The 13,991-nt window shown below is 40.9% G+C and overlaps 2 protein-coding genes and 1 non-coding gene across 6 annotated transcripts in view; all 3 read right to left on the bottom strand.

Moving 5' to 3' along the window:
* Positions 1-2,001: 2,001 nt before the first annotated feature.
* On the bottom strand, positions 2,002-5,217 carry tomm20a (translocase of outer mitochondrial membrane 20). Its single transcript, XM_074675814.1, has 5 exons — positions 5,032-5,217; positions 4,168-4,214; positions 4,009-4,090; positions 3,470-3,612; positions 2,002-2,435 (listed from the first exon to the last, which is right to left on the bottom strand). The coding sequence occupies exons 1-5, from the start codon at positions 5,153-5,155 to the stop codon at positions 2,391-2,393; spliced, it is 441 nt and encodes a 146-aa protein (XP_074531915.1). The 5' UTR covers positions 5,156-5,217; the 3' UTR covers positions 2,002-2,390.
* LOC141795875 (small nucleolar RNA SNORA14) lies at positions 3,276-3,409 on the bottom strand. Its single transcript, XR_012598817.1, has one exon. It is a non-coding gene; the product is annotated as a small nucleolar RNA SNORA14 (small nucleolar RNA).
* A 1,197-nt stretch (positions 5,218-6,414) lies between the features above and the next one.
* The window catches only part of arid4b (AT-rich interaction domain 4B), a 60,028-nt gene continuing 52,451 nt past the window's right edge, over positions 6,415-13,991 (bottom strand). For 3 of the 4 annotated variants that reach the window (XM_074675387.1, XM_074675390.1, XM_074675388.1), the window contains 7 exons: positions 13,503-13,587; positions 13,222-13,420; positions 11,889-13,091; positions 11,678-11,788; positions 11,290-11,511; positions 11,052-11,198; positions 6,415-10,473 (listed from right to left, as the gene is read on the bottom strand). In XM_074675387.1, the coding sequence (XP_074531488.1) occupies positions 10,322-10,473; positions 11,052-11,198; positions 11,290-11,511; positions 11,678-11,788; positions 11,889-13,091; positions 13,222-13,420; positions 13,503-13,587 (2,119 nt within the window). In that variant the 3' untranslated portion in view covers positions 6,415-10,321. The remainder of the gene's footprint in view (positions 10,474-11,051; positions 11,199-11,289; positions 11,512-11,677; positions 11,789-11,888; positions 13,092-13,221; positions 13,421-13,502; positions 13,588-13,991) is intronic. The other variant, XM_074675389.1, reaches the window with a different exon arrangement.

Genomic DNA, 13,991 nt, shown 5'->3' with positions numbered 1-13,991 from the left:
GATCACAGAAGAGGCGGGTTCAACGCTCAGTCTTGTCCGTTTGTTTCGGTTTGTCTACATTTTATTGACTTATTATTTATAATACTCATGTGATAAAAATGATATTCTACATTCTAATTTGTTCTATATTCAAAATTAATATTCATAATATTTTTTTTTTTATTTAATTAAGTTATTAACAGTCACGTCGTGTCAACGTCATGACGTCACTTGGCCAACCTGATCTGAGCATACACGTAAAAAAGAATAGAATAGAATAGAATAAAATAGAATAGAATAGAATCTAATAGAATAGAATAGAATAGAATAGAATAGAATAGAATAGAATAGCATAGAACTTTATTTGTCATTGCAACAAGTGCAACGAAATTGCAAAAGCCCTTCAGTCAGTGCAAAACAGTTTAAAGTGCAAAATAGCTGCCATGTTCAGGTGCATTGTGTGTGCATGAGTGCTGTCGTTACTGTATTTTTCCTTTAAGAGTTATATTATGACCGTTTTATTAAGTAGAACCTCATTTATTTTATTCCATTTTTTAAAAATGCACCTTAATTATTGTATTTTTCTTTTTGCAGTGACTTCAGTGATACATGTTATTTCCCCCTTTAAATAACGTTTGCTTTTATTGAATTTTAGAACGATTGATATAAAGAGGAGGAAACCACTAGTAGATAAAAATAACACATATTTTCTACACTTAATATCAAGATTGTTCAGTGTAATGCCTACAGTGTATGTATAATTTTGACTCTTATTTCTTTTAATATTCATATATTTGGAATATTTCTTCATTAATCGTACACTTATTCAGTATTATTTTTATTTCATGCAAATTGATTTTCTCCTTTTTTTTAATATTTTATCTTATTTTTGTATTGTCTTAATTTGTATAGGGTTAGGGTTGAACCAAACCATCAAATAGTTACTTTCTTTTTGTTTGTTTTTTATTTTATGTCAAAAGGAGCATTTTCAGTCTGTGCTTCAAAATGGTTATGAATTGTTGTAGGAGCTTTTGCCTTTTGTCCTGGAGTCAAACACAGAAACACAGCATTGTGGAAAGCCCTGTTCCACCACCCTGATGGCGTGCTATCAGAGCAGGCGGTGCTGGTATCCCTCAGTGACCCCTCCCCTCTCTCCAGACTGCTGGGGACAGCTCACTCGTCCAGCAGAACAGAGTTTATTTACAGAAGAAGCTGCCAGCGGTGCTCTCTGTGGAGGGGTTTCAACCTGTTCCTCCCCCCACAGCCAGCCTGACCTCCATCACAGTCTGGTATTTCTCTCCTCAGCCTTCCCAAAGGACACATTAACAACGATCTACTTCTTCTGCACACACACACACTCACAACTCTGCAGGACTCCACAGACTTCTCCTTTTCCAGCAAATAATGCTCTGAAGTGAAGCCTGCAACACATGAGTGCATGGAAAATGGAACAGTGTCTGCCTTTCAGTCCACACTCGACATTTCTGGGCCAGCGTTCAATTTTCATTTTTCTCTCCTGGTGTAGAAAAACTATTTTCCCTGCTCTGGTTTCCTGGAAATCTCCGGGCCCTGCTGCTGTGGCCAGAGCGAGAGCGAAACAGCTGCAAACAGGGATAAAAATAATTACAGCTCTATTTGTCGTCCAAGAGACACACTTTAAAGCAATGGGGCACTCCACTTTCCCCTCTCCTGCACACACAGTGAAGCCATTCACGACAGAAACAGCAGGCTGGAGTGTGTTAGAGACAGAAATATTCTCTGCCTGTCCTTACAGCCTCTGTGCATGAATGATTTATCAATACATCCAAAGCATGACTCAATCTTACATTTAACATACCTGAATGAGCCTGTGTTACATTACCTCCCTGTTTCTGGCACAGGTATCAAAGTTTAATTCTACTTTCTGTACACACATCACACCCTGAACCCACAAACTCCTCTTGGCCCACATTGAAAATTTGACCTCCCTCTGTTTTCCTGTGCACTGCTACTGCCATCTACTGGTGAATAAAAAGCATGAAGTGTGTTTTCATATTTTATTGTTGGAATTTACAACAAAAATACATCCAGTTAAAAATACTGGTATATAAAAATAACATTTAAGTGACATAGACATGTAGAAATCAGGCAATCTGACAGAAGAGCTCAGTTTTGTGCAGACAATCTTAGACATATCTCAAACAGTTGATTTTTTTTGATGTAGCCTTTAAAACCCCAAACTTAATGCAGGTTATTGAAAGAGAAATAAATAAAACTGATTGGATCTATATTAAACAGAAGCATAGAGTTGGAATGTGTTTCCCCAGAGTGATATCTCTGTCTTCAACCTGAGACAGTTGTGTCAATGAGGGATGATGTGCAAATCTCTCCATCTCTTTCTCTCTTTCCCCTTTAAGTGCTGCACCTCTGCCTCATTCCACGTCATCTTCTGTCAGAGCTTGAGAGCTGACAATTCGCTGGAAGACAGTAGAAAATAGATTTTGAAGAGGCACCAATAACAGACAAGTTTTGAAGCTCATGGTATCAAACCACACAAGAAACTAGCAGCCACTCTTTTCATTATTACAAAAACTGCTCTGAGCTCATCTAGATACCTCTTCAATGCCATCTAATTGTCGTGTCTTTTAATTCAATTTGATAGTTTGAAAAGTTTGTCTCAGGGCACTGTGCTGTGAGGAACAATAAACAGTCTGCTCACCTTTTGGACACTAAACTACAAACTTGAGATCACAAAGTTTGCTTGTTATCACCTTTCAAACTTCAAATAAATATGTTACCTTGTCGCTTTGCATCCTAGGAACAGTTGTCTTGGACAAAGAAAAGTCAAAGTGTTATAAAGATCTGCTCTCGCATGCTTTGGAAAAAGTCAGGTCTTTATGACAGTGGGTGCTAGTGCTCATGGGAAACAGAGTCGCTAGCTTTTCCTCACAGGTCTGTTTGTTACTTAATGTCTGATGGTAAAATCACTCGGGGTTTTAATCCTCTCGCTGACTGTTTATTATTGAGTGTTATTGACCATCAAGCAAACTTCAGAAGAGCTAGTGATGGCCTGTCTCTGTTTTCATCTAGTAACTGAATATAAAGTTGTTTGTAGACTGTGTCTGTTAAAACTGGTGCATAGCCACTCAACCACAGATGTGAGGAACCAGAACAGGTGCACTCTGCCAACCAATCTGACCATGCTTACTTATAGACTCCATATTCTTGTTAAAGATCTGTTTCTAAATGTTTTATCCCTTTCAGACTAGTCGGTTAGTAAAATTAACTTTCAAGACACTTGATCCAAGCACAGTTTGATTCTGTCTTAGAGGTGAAATAGCAGAGGGCTACTGACAAAGCCCTGAGCTTTGGATAGTTCTAAGATTAATCTTGCATCATTTCTTGTCCCAGAGACCACAGAATGTAACTGGGGGGTTTATTAAGGATGCTCTGAAACAAAGAAAACACCACCTTGACATTTCAGAAACACTTTTCACAGAGAGAGACTCACCTGGCTGATAGTGGGGAGTTTGGTGAGGAGCATTTGGAAAACTGGAGGAGGCAGCGTCTGCTGGAGGACCTGCAGCAGCTGCTGAGGCTGACCGCAGACTGCAATGGCGTTGGTCAGGTGGTCCACACCTTTCTCAAACTCACCTGTAGTGGAAGAGAAAGGGCTCAGAATAGGGATTCACTGATTTGATTTTTTAAGTCCTGATACCGAGACTGATTCTGAACTGAACATTCCAGATTCCTGAATATGAGAATGAGAATTATGTTTTGATAGACATCTTCAGGCTTTTCCAACTTAAGGCAACATTAAGGCACCACAGAATCCAGTATTTTAGACATAAAAATGTCTGAATTCTCCTTCTCAATGAAGAAGGAAAACCAAGCCTCTGTTGCCATTTGTCAAATCAAAGCAATTAAATATAAAGCTTCAAGACTTTCTACAACTCTTAGATCACATCTGACATGACTGTGACACACTACAAAGCTGTAAACCCCCCTACACGCACACTCATAAATTAATTTAACAGCCATGTCACTAACCTTGTGACAGCAGCTCTTCCCCGAGCTGGATTTCATCCAGGAAGAATTTCTGAACCGCCTCAGCATCCTTCAGGTCTGGCAGCTTTTAAGTCAATGAACAGTTAGTATTGCACCTAAAGGCTTTTCATGAACGCTTTACAAATTTGACATGTTTCTTACCTTTGCTAGTTCAGACTTTGCTCTGGTTACATTTTGCTTTCTTCGACCTGGAAGAAAAAAATTACTCCCAGTTAGTCAGTGTCTTCCACAATATGTTCCTTTAGGACAGATTTTTACTTGTGCTTGAAAAATAATCCTTTTGGAAATAACTACAATAAATAAATACAAAATAAATACAAATCGTACTTTTTGCAGCCATTGAAAGTGCATCAAACCCAGAAGTTGCCAAGCAGTACACACAAAACCTTGCATACACAGGGGGGAAAAATTAACTATGTGCCCTAAATGGCTAACTTTTCTCCCACTAGAAATCAACGTGGGTGCAAAATGTAGGTATCTTTTGAAGACTAACGTTTTCCCACAAGGTAATTATGTTGCAAGTGTTCACAAGCTCATATATCAAACATATTTTTGGGATCAGTAATCCATACTTAATAACACAAGTTTGGCCTAGTACAGAAAAATTAAAGGCCGCAAAGCACAGGTAGAGACAAAAGATTAACAGAAGTAAGTCAGTAGAAATTGTGCAATTTTTCCAAATTTCAATATATACAAAGAATGTAAACCCAAATGGAAATAAAATTCTTAATCAAATGACCGTGTTTAAAAAACTGACCTAACACCACGTGTCTGCAATGCGGAAACACTTTGTAATGAAAGTACAGGTTATAGGAAATGTAAACCAAACAATTATAATATCTGATATTAATAGCAAAAATTACAAATTCATGATCTACGCGCAAAGTTTTCAGTCTTTTGTTACTTAAGGAGACCTCAGGTGGCCTTGTTTTTCAGCCTTCGGTCAGCTCACGTGGTCCTGCACCACAACTTAGCTGAACTTTACCTGCGCTGTTAAATACTCACGTTCTCGAAGCTTCTCTTTGAATTTAGGGTCACTTCTTCTCTTCCTGTCGAAATAAACACAATAAGCGATAAAAGCTGCCCCACATAGCCCGGCTATGAGCGCACTGGTCCTGCCGCTCACCATATCTGTACCTTCACATCAGGACAGTTAGCTAACTGCTAACGAAGGAGGGGAATGGACGCAAATCGTGACGCAATACGCAGCGTCAGAGGCGCAATATTTTTTTTCCTTCTCAACTTTATTGCAAATTTGTGAAGAAAGCAGTTTAGACCAAGTTTTACCAAACCCTTTTTAAAATAACCAACCACATGGAGAAAAAATATTATTTTTTAAGGAATCTTTAAAGCGGGTTTGTATTGCCTCATTGGCAGAGCTCATTTGCTCTTTACAAACAATGCAGGCCTCGTTTTTCTCTTTCAGTAACACTTCATTTGTTTTCAGTCTTTGCAGTGCAGAGTTCAGGTAATTGTGACTGCTTTCAGTTAAAATTCGGTACTGGAGCACATGGTTTCAAAATTAAAATCCAATATCTAAGCTTATTAATTCACCAAAGGTCCAGCTGGTCAAATTTGGCGTTTTAAATGGCCAGAATGGTAACTTTTATATATATATATATATATATATATATATATATATATATATATATATATATATATATATATATATATATATATATATATATATATATATATATATATATATATATATATAAAATGATTTTTTTTTACTCCCATGTGGTATTTTAACCACAAAGCTATCCTTAATGCAATCAAAACACCAAGAAAAATTATATAAATTGTTTTTGTTTGTTTATTTTTAATTTTCTATTTAAAAAACAAAATAAGTCTTGATCCAGATTTGGACTGCTTTGTTCAGACTTTGGTAATTGCTGAGACTGGTTGTAAATATAAGACTAGGTGCAAGGCATGCAATATTTTGCAACTGTATAGGTTTTGTGTAAATAGTTTTTACCTCTGTTGTGCTATCAAAAGTGCACATTTTGTGCTTGTATTTTGATTGTACACATTTTTTTCTAGTTAAACTTTTCATATTTTTCTACCTTTAGATATTACTTTTTTATCTGTTATTTAGAACACTAAAGTTCAAAATAATCTGCTTAAAGTTTTATTCAATTCAAAAAGTAAACAAAAGCATGATCAAAACTGTTCTGTTCAACTTATTTCAACCAAGTTATGTAAACGCTTCATTCTGATTGTTCGGAACCATTAAAAAATCAGCCGTTGTTTCAAACAGAATGGAAATGAACTCATCAAAGAAGAACACAATGATTCTGAAAGATCATGGCCACATTAGAACACTGATTAAATTGAATGTAAAAGCTACTCAAAAAAAACTCAAGTCAACACAAAGAGTACTTCACAAACTATGGCATTTATTTCAAACAGAGGCTTTTCTGCTTTGCTTACATTTTTACAATAAATTACACATCGACCATCATCAGATGAGCCTAATAAATACTATTGAGCATTTCGCAATAAGCTCCTTTACTCTCTCTTAATCTGTGACTCAGAACGTTTCAATAAACGTTTTCATACAGCTTTAGCTTCAGACCAGCATCCATACCCTCCAGACTTCTTACAAGCACAAGCTCTAGAAAACAAACAAAAGCAAAACATGAAATAATAATGGGAGAAAGGAAATCAAACTACTAAAACTTATGAAAGGAAAGACGATAAAAGAAGTCAAATAAATCTGTTCCTAAAGAGGACAAACAGGAGAACAAACATGCTGTAACCCTCGGTATTTACACTCAAACTACAGTTAAAACCGTAAAACTGTCTGTACAGAAAAGTACATGTTATTATTAACAGTGCAAGATATTAAATAGCTTGACTCAAAACACTTCTCAATATACAAATGTATAACAAAAGCATACAATTACATACAAGTGCCAAACAAAATGTAACTTCAGGTTATCATACAGTCGGGCCTATACAAAGGAAACACTGGAGATGTCTCAGAAATGTACACACATACGTCACTTTATGATATAAATGCACATTTACAATATCTTTACCTTTAATCTGGTCAGAAAGAGGAAACAGAAACTTTTAATTTGGGAGGGTGAACATGAGAGAAAGCTGGCGTGAGAATGATTTAAAGAATTAAAAAGTATAAGCTGCTTTATTCAACAAAGCAAAACTAGACTCAGTGAGAGAACTTCATGTCGGAGCACAGCAAAGAATAAATGATGGAAATACATCTTTATATGACTGCTGTGTCCTTAAAAGGGAAGGTTCACTGTATCTGAAGTTAGATTATATGAGGTGCATTAAACTCTAGTAGACATGAAATTATAATCCAGTTAAGGTGTTTTTATGTGTTTTTGAATATTTCTTTTGGGACTGTGTCTCTGTCTTTAACCTAAATCCTTCCACACATGTGGAGTCAGACCAGCTGTTTAGGTCAGCGGTTTTAAGACAGGACAAACAAAGACATTATTAACTCGTTCACACAGGATCAGTCACTGGGGACGCAGTTGTTTTTGTCTCTCTTGCAGTGTGCAGTGAACCAGGACTCAACATTCACGTCTGAATCAAACACTCTGTTTAGTCTGATAACAAGAGAAGCTCACTACCTTTTTTGTAGGAGAGCATTTCGACACATAGGAAGGATTTATGTTGAGGCTATCATCTTGCAAGTAACGATAAGTTACTATACAGGAAATAAAGATGTGCTCTAGTTGTTAAATTTGCAATCAAACATTGACACCAGAATTACTAGTCAGTCAAGTAAAGTACTAATATTTTCGTACCAAAGGACCGAAATGGGGGAAAATGCTATATCAGCGTCTAGCTCAACCGACTGCCACTAGATGGGGCTCTTTCTCAGCAATCACAGGTGACAGCTCAGATCTCGCAGTTACACCTATTTGGGTGTATTCTAGTTTAAGGGGAAAAGTTTGTTAAAAGGCTGTTTGGTTGACTCAACATAAGAGATGGGCATGTGAACAGTGGTGGCACTAGCTCTGCTAACTGTGGCCACATTGGGCATCTCGTAATGCGCTAAACCAAGTTTTTATCTAGTCTTAAATTATTTGGCTTGTCAAACTATCTTAACTTTAATTGGTCACCTCTGCATCTCTGGTTTTTACAGATTCTGATCAAGTAAACATGGGGTGCAATTTTCAACTCTGCCCAGTAGAGGGCGCTTCAACCAGAGCCTAAATACCGGCCCTAGTCTAATGCCAGTTAAAATACCTTTAAAACCAACTTCTGCTGCAGACGCAAAGGTTTATGATCTGTGCGCACAAGCTAAAAACAATGATGTTGGACTTTAGGGATTTTTAACACCCTGCCAACACAGTGATGTTATTTAAATGTATTTTATGTACATTAAATTAATTATATTTGAGCTGTGTGGTCCTATTACAAAGGTTCACATAGACAATGCAAGAGACTTTCTTAAACAGTCTGCATGAAGCAAATTACTCAAAAACTAAACTTCCTAAATGATTTTTTAATGGCTATGTTGCAGGGTTACACATTTATTCCTGCATTAACTGATGTGACTCAGAATTGACACTAATTTGTGTGAGACTGATGCAGATTCCACAATTAGATCTGATATTTCAGCGTCTTCATGTAGATGTTTAACATCTTTTCAATACTGGCCTGTCTTTTGTGTCTTCTTTTAGCTGAAAGGTGTGCTCATACGATTAAAGGATGAGTTAAAGCTGGCCCCATAACTGATTAGTACCTCATATAACCCTACTTCAAAAACACATAAACAATCCCTTTAGTTGATCCAGTTGCAGATGTAACGGAGTGATTAAAAACTTTATGAATTAAAGCATGTGGGTTCTTAAAGGCGGATGAACTGAAGAGATGACCTCCATCATTGCACATGTGAAACAGCTGCTGCGGGAGCATCAGTAGTAGATTTCAGGTGATCCAGTACAAACGTTCATCTTCTCAAACATCTCCAGATAAAAACCATCACCACGTGGCCCGCTCGCTCATTCAGCGTCCTCTGGGACACGATCAAACAGCCGACCCTCTGATTTCTGATTGGAGGAGAGGATCGGGAGTAAAAAGTGCTGTCCGTCCTCAAAGTGCCCCGTGGGATCAAAAAGGCACTACAGTATCATTCCAGGTAAACCCCGCCCATCCACACCTGTGTGACTCCAAGTGTGCAGGAACACACACCTGTGAGAGCTTTAGGAACCACACGAGGTTTAAACACATGAAGGCTTTTTAACATAGAGGTGTTCTGATACCGTTGTCACCCTCGCATCTCTGGGTCTTTGACACAGCTGAAACTGAGAACCAATCGGAAACCAGAAAGACTTCAGACAGGAGAGCTGTGTTACCTGAGTCAGGTAAACTCTTTCTGAATAGAGAGAACATATGACAGTAAGCTATTGTTTTTACTTTCAGAGCTCCTCGACTAGCAGATCTAAAAATAATCTGATCAGATTAAAATTATTCCAGTTAAAATTTTAGATTTGATGAAATCTTAAAAGAAGCTTGTTCAAACAATTAAAAAGGAAATCTGTTTTTTAGCCCGATACGCTTGATTTGTGATGAAAAAACTTCTTAAAGGAGTGGAATCACTTTTTTCCCAAATCTGGATTATTCTGATTTAAACAGAGGGCCGGATTGCAGGACGTTCATGTAAACAGCACGCTCAGCAAGCAAGCAAAGAAAATATCTATTTCTCTTTAAATAAGTTGATTTTATGTAAAATTAAAGCTGGTTTCTGACCCACTGTAACATGATCTTGTGGTTTGGTCTGTCTCAGAAGCTCTTCAGTCAACCGTATCAATATCAGAACAGCTCTACTTTGAATGGGTGTGGACAGAAAACGTGGCAGAGTAACATTTACTTCGTCCTCAATGCCACAAGGTGGCAGTATCCTCCAAAACGCCTCAAGGGACCACGGCGAGCTCCGGCTGCACCCTACTGAGCACACAGACTGGAATCCTCCCTCAGCAGAACTACGCTATCAAACGGAAACAGTTATTGCTCGCAAAAACAATTCTTAGAAATGTCAATTAAAGAGCGCCCAAAAACGAATTCAGAATCTTTTAACAAATTTCATCCTCTATGATCTTCATAAAAGTGCACTTAAGTGCCGTTAGCTTGCCAAGGAAACAGTTGTCGATAGAAAATAGTGCTTGTTTCTTGTTTTTTGTCTCTGGTCTGGTTTTTGTGCCCCAGTAGTTTCAGTCTGTGGACTCGTCCGTCCTGTCGGAGGGGAGGGGGTGGGGACCCCGGGGTGCTGGTTAAGTGCTTAGTGCGGCGTGTTTGTGGCTACTTCGTCCTGTCACCTGCACTCCACAGAGACCCCAGAGTTCTGAGACGACGAGGAGGACGAGGACACTGGAGGGTCAGCCAGTGTTAGCATGACAGCTGCTGTCAGTGAGCTGGAGGACGGGGAGGAGGAGGAGGATGAGGAAGAGGAGGCTGCCACGGTGCCTGTAGAACAGACAGAGAGAGAAAGCGGGGTTACAGTCAGTTCAAAAAAGAGAACATGGAGGAAACACATATGACTGCTCCAAAAGAGGGAAGCATTTCTGAGTTCAACACAAAATGAGTCAAAACAGCCACTATAATTTCTTTTTTAGTAAATAGTTCTTACAAATCTGAAACTCTTCATGCTGAAAATTTAAGCCGATGCAAATGTGCAAAAAATGCTGCAGTTCCTTAACTGTCCACTAGAGGTTGTACTGCAATTCATACTCTGGATATTACTGCAAATCCTTCAGATATTACAGTATTTACATTTTCCAATAATAGAGTGTTTTTATACTCCAGATATTTTGGTATTCATATATTTCAGACATTACAGGATTCTTTTTTACTTCAGATGCTACAGTATTTCTTGACTCCAGATATTGTAATATATGTATATCCCTGATATAGTAGCATTTCTACATTCCAGATGTTATGGTATTTATAAATTCCAGCTATTACAGCAATTATAGCACTGCAATCCCAGAACTAGATATTAGTTATAATTTAGAAACAGCTAAAGCTGAAGAAATCTAACTCACTTTCCCGTTCCTTCTTCTTCATGCGTTTTCGCCGCCTGTCAATAGAGGCCACCTCAGATTTGAGGGAGAGGTAGTGATTTCTGATGTCCTGCAGCTTCTCCTGAAGAAACGAGATCCTTTCCAGACTGCTCATCTTCTCCAGGTCGGCTGAGAGGAACCAAGAGAGGAAACTTCAGGACTTTGAGGAAGATAAATACACGGGTGTAGAAGTTTTTGGATAACGGTTTATGATGCTTACACATCTGGAAACTCCACTTGTAAACTCGTGGAGATCTTCCATGGCTGTCTCGGTGCGGTGCGTGCTCGGTGTCACTCTGTTTGTGGTACTTATGGCTGGAAGGAGGAGACCGACCGTGACATTTGGGCGACACAGCAGCCTTCACGTCTGGCGAGCTGCTCTTGGACGGCATCTGTTTGGCCGTGCCCTCCACAGACTGGTCCTCACTGTCGCTGCTGTTGGCTGTGGGAGAGAAGATGAAGAATAACAAACAATGATGCAGAGAACACTCATTTCCTTTCCCGCTCAAAAACAGCAAATCTGAGTTCATTTTCTGATAAAAGCGTGCTGCTGTGTGACAGCGAGTGCTGGCAGGGAGTCAGCAGCTCTCTGCATGTGGTTCTGTTACCTGTTTTCCTGTTCTTCTTGGGAGGCACACCAAGGCTCTTACGGTTTGGCTTGTGTTTCTTGGAGGCTGCTCCAGTCTGAGATTCTTTCTGTCGCTTCTGACTCACAGACGCTGCAGAAAAAACAATGTAAAAAAGAGACGGATTATAAAATGAGATGTTAAAAAAACAGAATCAAATGAAGATATTTAAGTGTTTGGTGTGTTTTCGTACCTTTGGACTTCTGCTCACTCTCTTGCTGGCTGCTGCTGCTCAGCTCAAGGCTGCAGCTACTGCTGCTGTTACAGGACAAGCTGACGTCAAACACTTTGGAGGGCGAACCAGCCGCCTCGTCCTGAGGGAGGTCCTGCAGCTCCCCGCCCAGACTCTCCACCTCCACTGTGCTGCTGTCGGTCTCACTGCGCCCGCCGGCTGTCTCCTCCTGCGGGGGTCCTGGAGGAAGAGCATCAGAAAGCGGCTCTGGAGGCAAGGCGACAGGGAGGGATGGTGGCGGTGAGGAAGGCTGTGGCTGACCGGAGTCCTCCACAGCGCTGCCACCTCCTGATGGAGACTCTGGCGTCGTCGGTGGGGTGTTGAGCACAGAGTTGCTGCCACTGCTCGGAAACTCCTGGAGTTTGTCGTTCTCCATCTGCTCCTCTGAGGCCTCGTCCTCCGGGCCGCCATCCTGCTCCACACCCTGATCGTCCAGACACGAGGGCACTGGAGGAGGAGGAGAGTTCGCCTCCGTGTCAGAGTCAGAGAAGAGCTCCTTCAGCGTCTTCTTGGGCCACTGTGCCTGAATGCTGGACCACACGTCCTTCTGGCCCTTTGAGCGCACAGCTGGCCTCTCCTCTGTAGGCGCTGACGTCTTCGCTCTTTTCTCCGGAATCTCCCAGAATCCCGCCTGCCTGCCAGCTTTGCTCTTCTCCTTCATGCCATTGTACTTCTTAGAAGGAGAACCTTTGCTCTTTGGCCGACTCCTCTCACTCTCTCCCGTCTGGGACTTGGCCACAGCTGCTGCTTCATCCTCCGAACTGCTGCTCTCTTCAGGTGCTCTTTCACTCTCCAGCTTCCTCGGAGATCCCCCGGGCAGCCAGTCGGTGCTCCTGGTGTTCCTGGTCTTGGCTTTGGATTGTCCTTTTGTTGGCCTCTCTGTTGCTGAGTCTGACTTCCTCTTCCTGCTGCTCACCTCTCCTTCTACGTCAAGTCTTCGCTTACAGACGTCTGTGCTCTCTGTAGCGGCCGGCTCCTGGTTTTTTCCTGAGACTGGAGGTGGTTTTGATCCATCTGGAGTGGGGGCGCTCTCCCAGCGTTCGGATGACTGCGGCGGCTCTGGAGGGGCTTTCCTCAGGCTGCCTCTGCAGCTCAGACGGTCCTCTTCGTTCTGCTCTCCCTCCTCATCCTCGCGCTCGCTCTCGTCTGTGGACATCTCGGAGGCTGTGACAAACAAAACGTGAGTGAGTCGCAGCAGCACGAGAAAATCAACACCTAAAAAACCACATCAGAGTCAAACAGTCCTGATCTCAGTGAGTGTGCATGAAGGCTACGAGCTCATGAGTGGTGCTACCTTGCAGGCCATTGAGGATAGAAGTAATTTCTATAGACTTGACGGGAGACTGCTGAGTCCCTTTGTCCTCACCCTCGTCCATCTTGGAAAACACATCCTGACTCAGGCCACATTTGGAGCGTGGGAGCCGGTTAGACGGGCCGAGGACATCTCTGTCGTTGAGCCTCTCCAGCCGGTCTCGCTCCCTCTCTGCTTTGTTCTGTCCCAAAGAAACAAAGTCAGAAATTTACCCCAAAATCAAACCATGCTCACGTGAAAGTCTGCGCTCTGTGGACTCATACCTTTATTTTTTTGCGGTGCTTTATTTTGGGTACGTTCTTATTCGCTGGGCGCACAATTTTCTCCGCTTTAATCCACTCATCATATCTAAAAAAGGAAAAATACAAAAAAGAGAGAGGGTTTCATTGCTCAGATTATCTTCTCACACCACACAGACGCCTCTAACTCTCTGACCCCAACACACACAAACGCCTCAACAGCAAAGGAAGAGATCCCATGGTGTTATGTGAAAAAAGACGAAAACCTTTACGATGAGGAAAAGAACGATATTTACACCGACCACCACACAAATCATGTCCCACACAGTTCCAACATCACCAAAGGGAGCGATTTGGGTTTCGTATGAGGAGAGATGAAAAGATTCACGACATCGCACACGACAGACACAATGCAGAGAACATCCCACTGTCTTTGGTAGAGTGCTGGAGGACCACACAACGACACTGAAACAATGAGATGCTGGTTTGCGCTAGTTAACCTGCGTGTCATGG

The sequence above is a fragment of the Halichoeres trimaculatus genome, unplaced genomic scaffold, assembly GCF_033239565.1.
Source record: "Halichoeres trimaculatus isolate MK-OKI-2021-1 unplaced genomic scaffold, fHalTri1.1 fHalTri1_scaffold_8, whole genome shotgun sequence".
In the NCBI taxonomy this organism is placed as follows: Eukaryota; Metazoa; Chordata; class Actinopteri; order Labriformes; family Labridae; genus Halichoeres; species Halichoeres trimaculatus.
The sequence above is the reverse complement of the archived record's forward strand: the minus strand, read 5'-3'. Positions and strand labels throughout refer to the sequence as shown.

Coding starts and splice junctions, on each gene's coding strand:
- tomm20a (XM_074675814.1), bottom strand. CDS start 5,155: ATGGTGAGCGGCAGGACCAGTGCGCTCATAGCCGGGCTATGTGGGGCA. Junction 4,215..5,031: donor CAAAGAGAAGCTTCGAGAAC/GTGAGTATTTAA, acceptor TTTTTCTTCCAG/GTCGAAGAAAGCAAAATGTA. Junction 3,613..4,008: donor GGAAGAGCTGCTGTCACAAG/GTTAGTGACATG, acceptor CTTCCACTACAG/GTGAGTTTGAGAAAGGTGTG.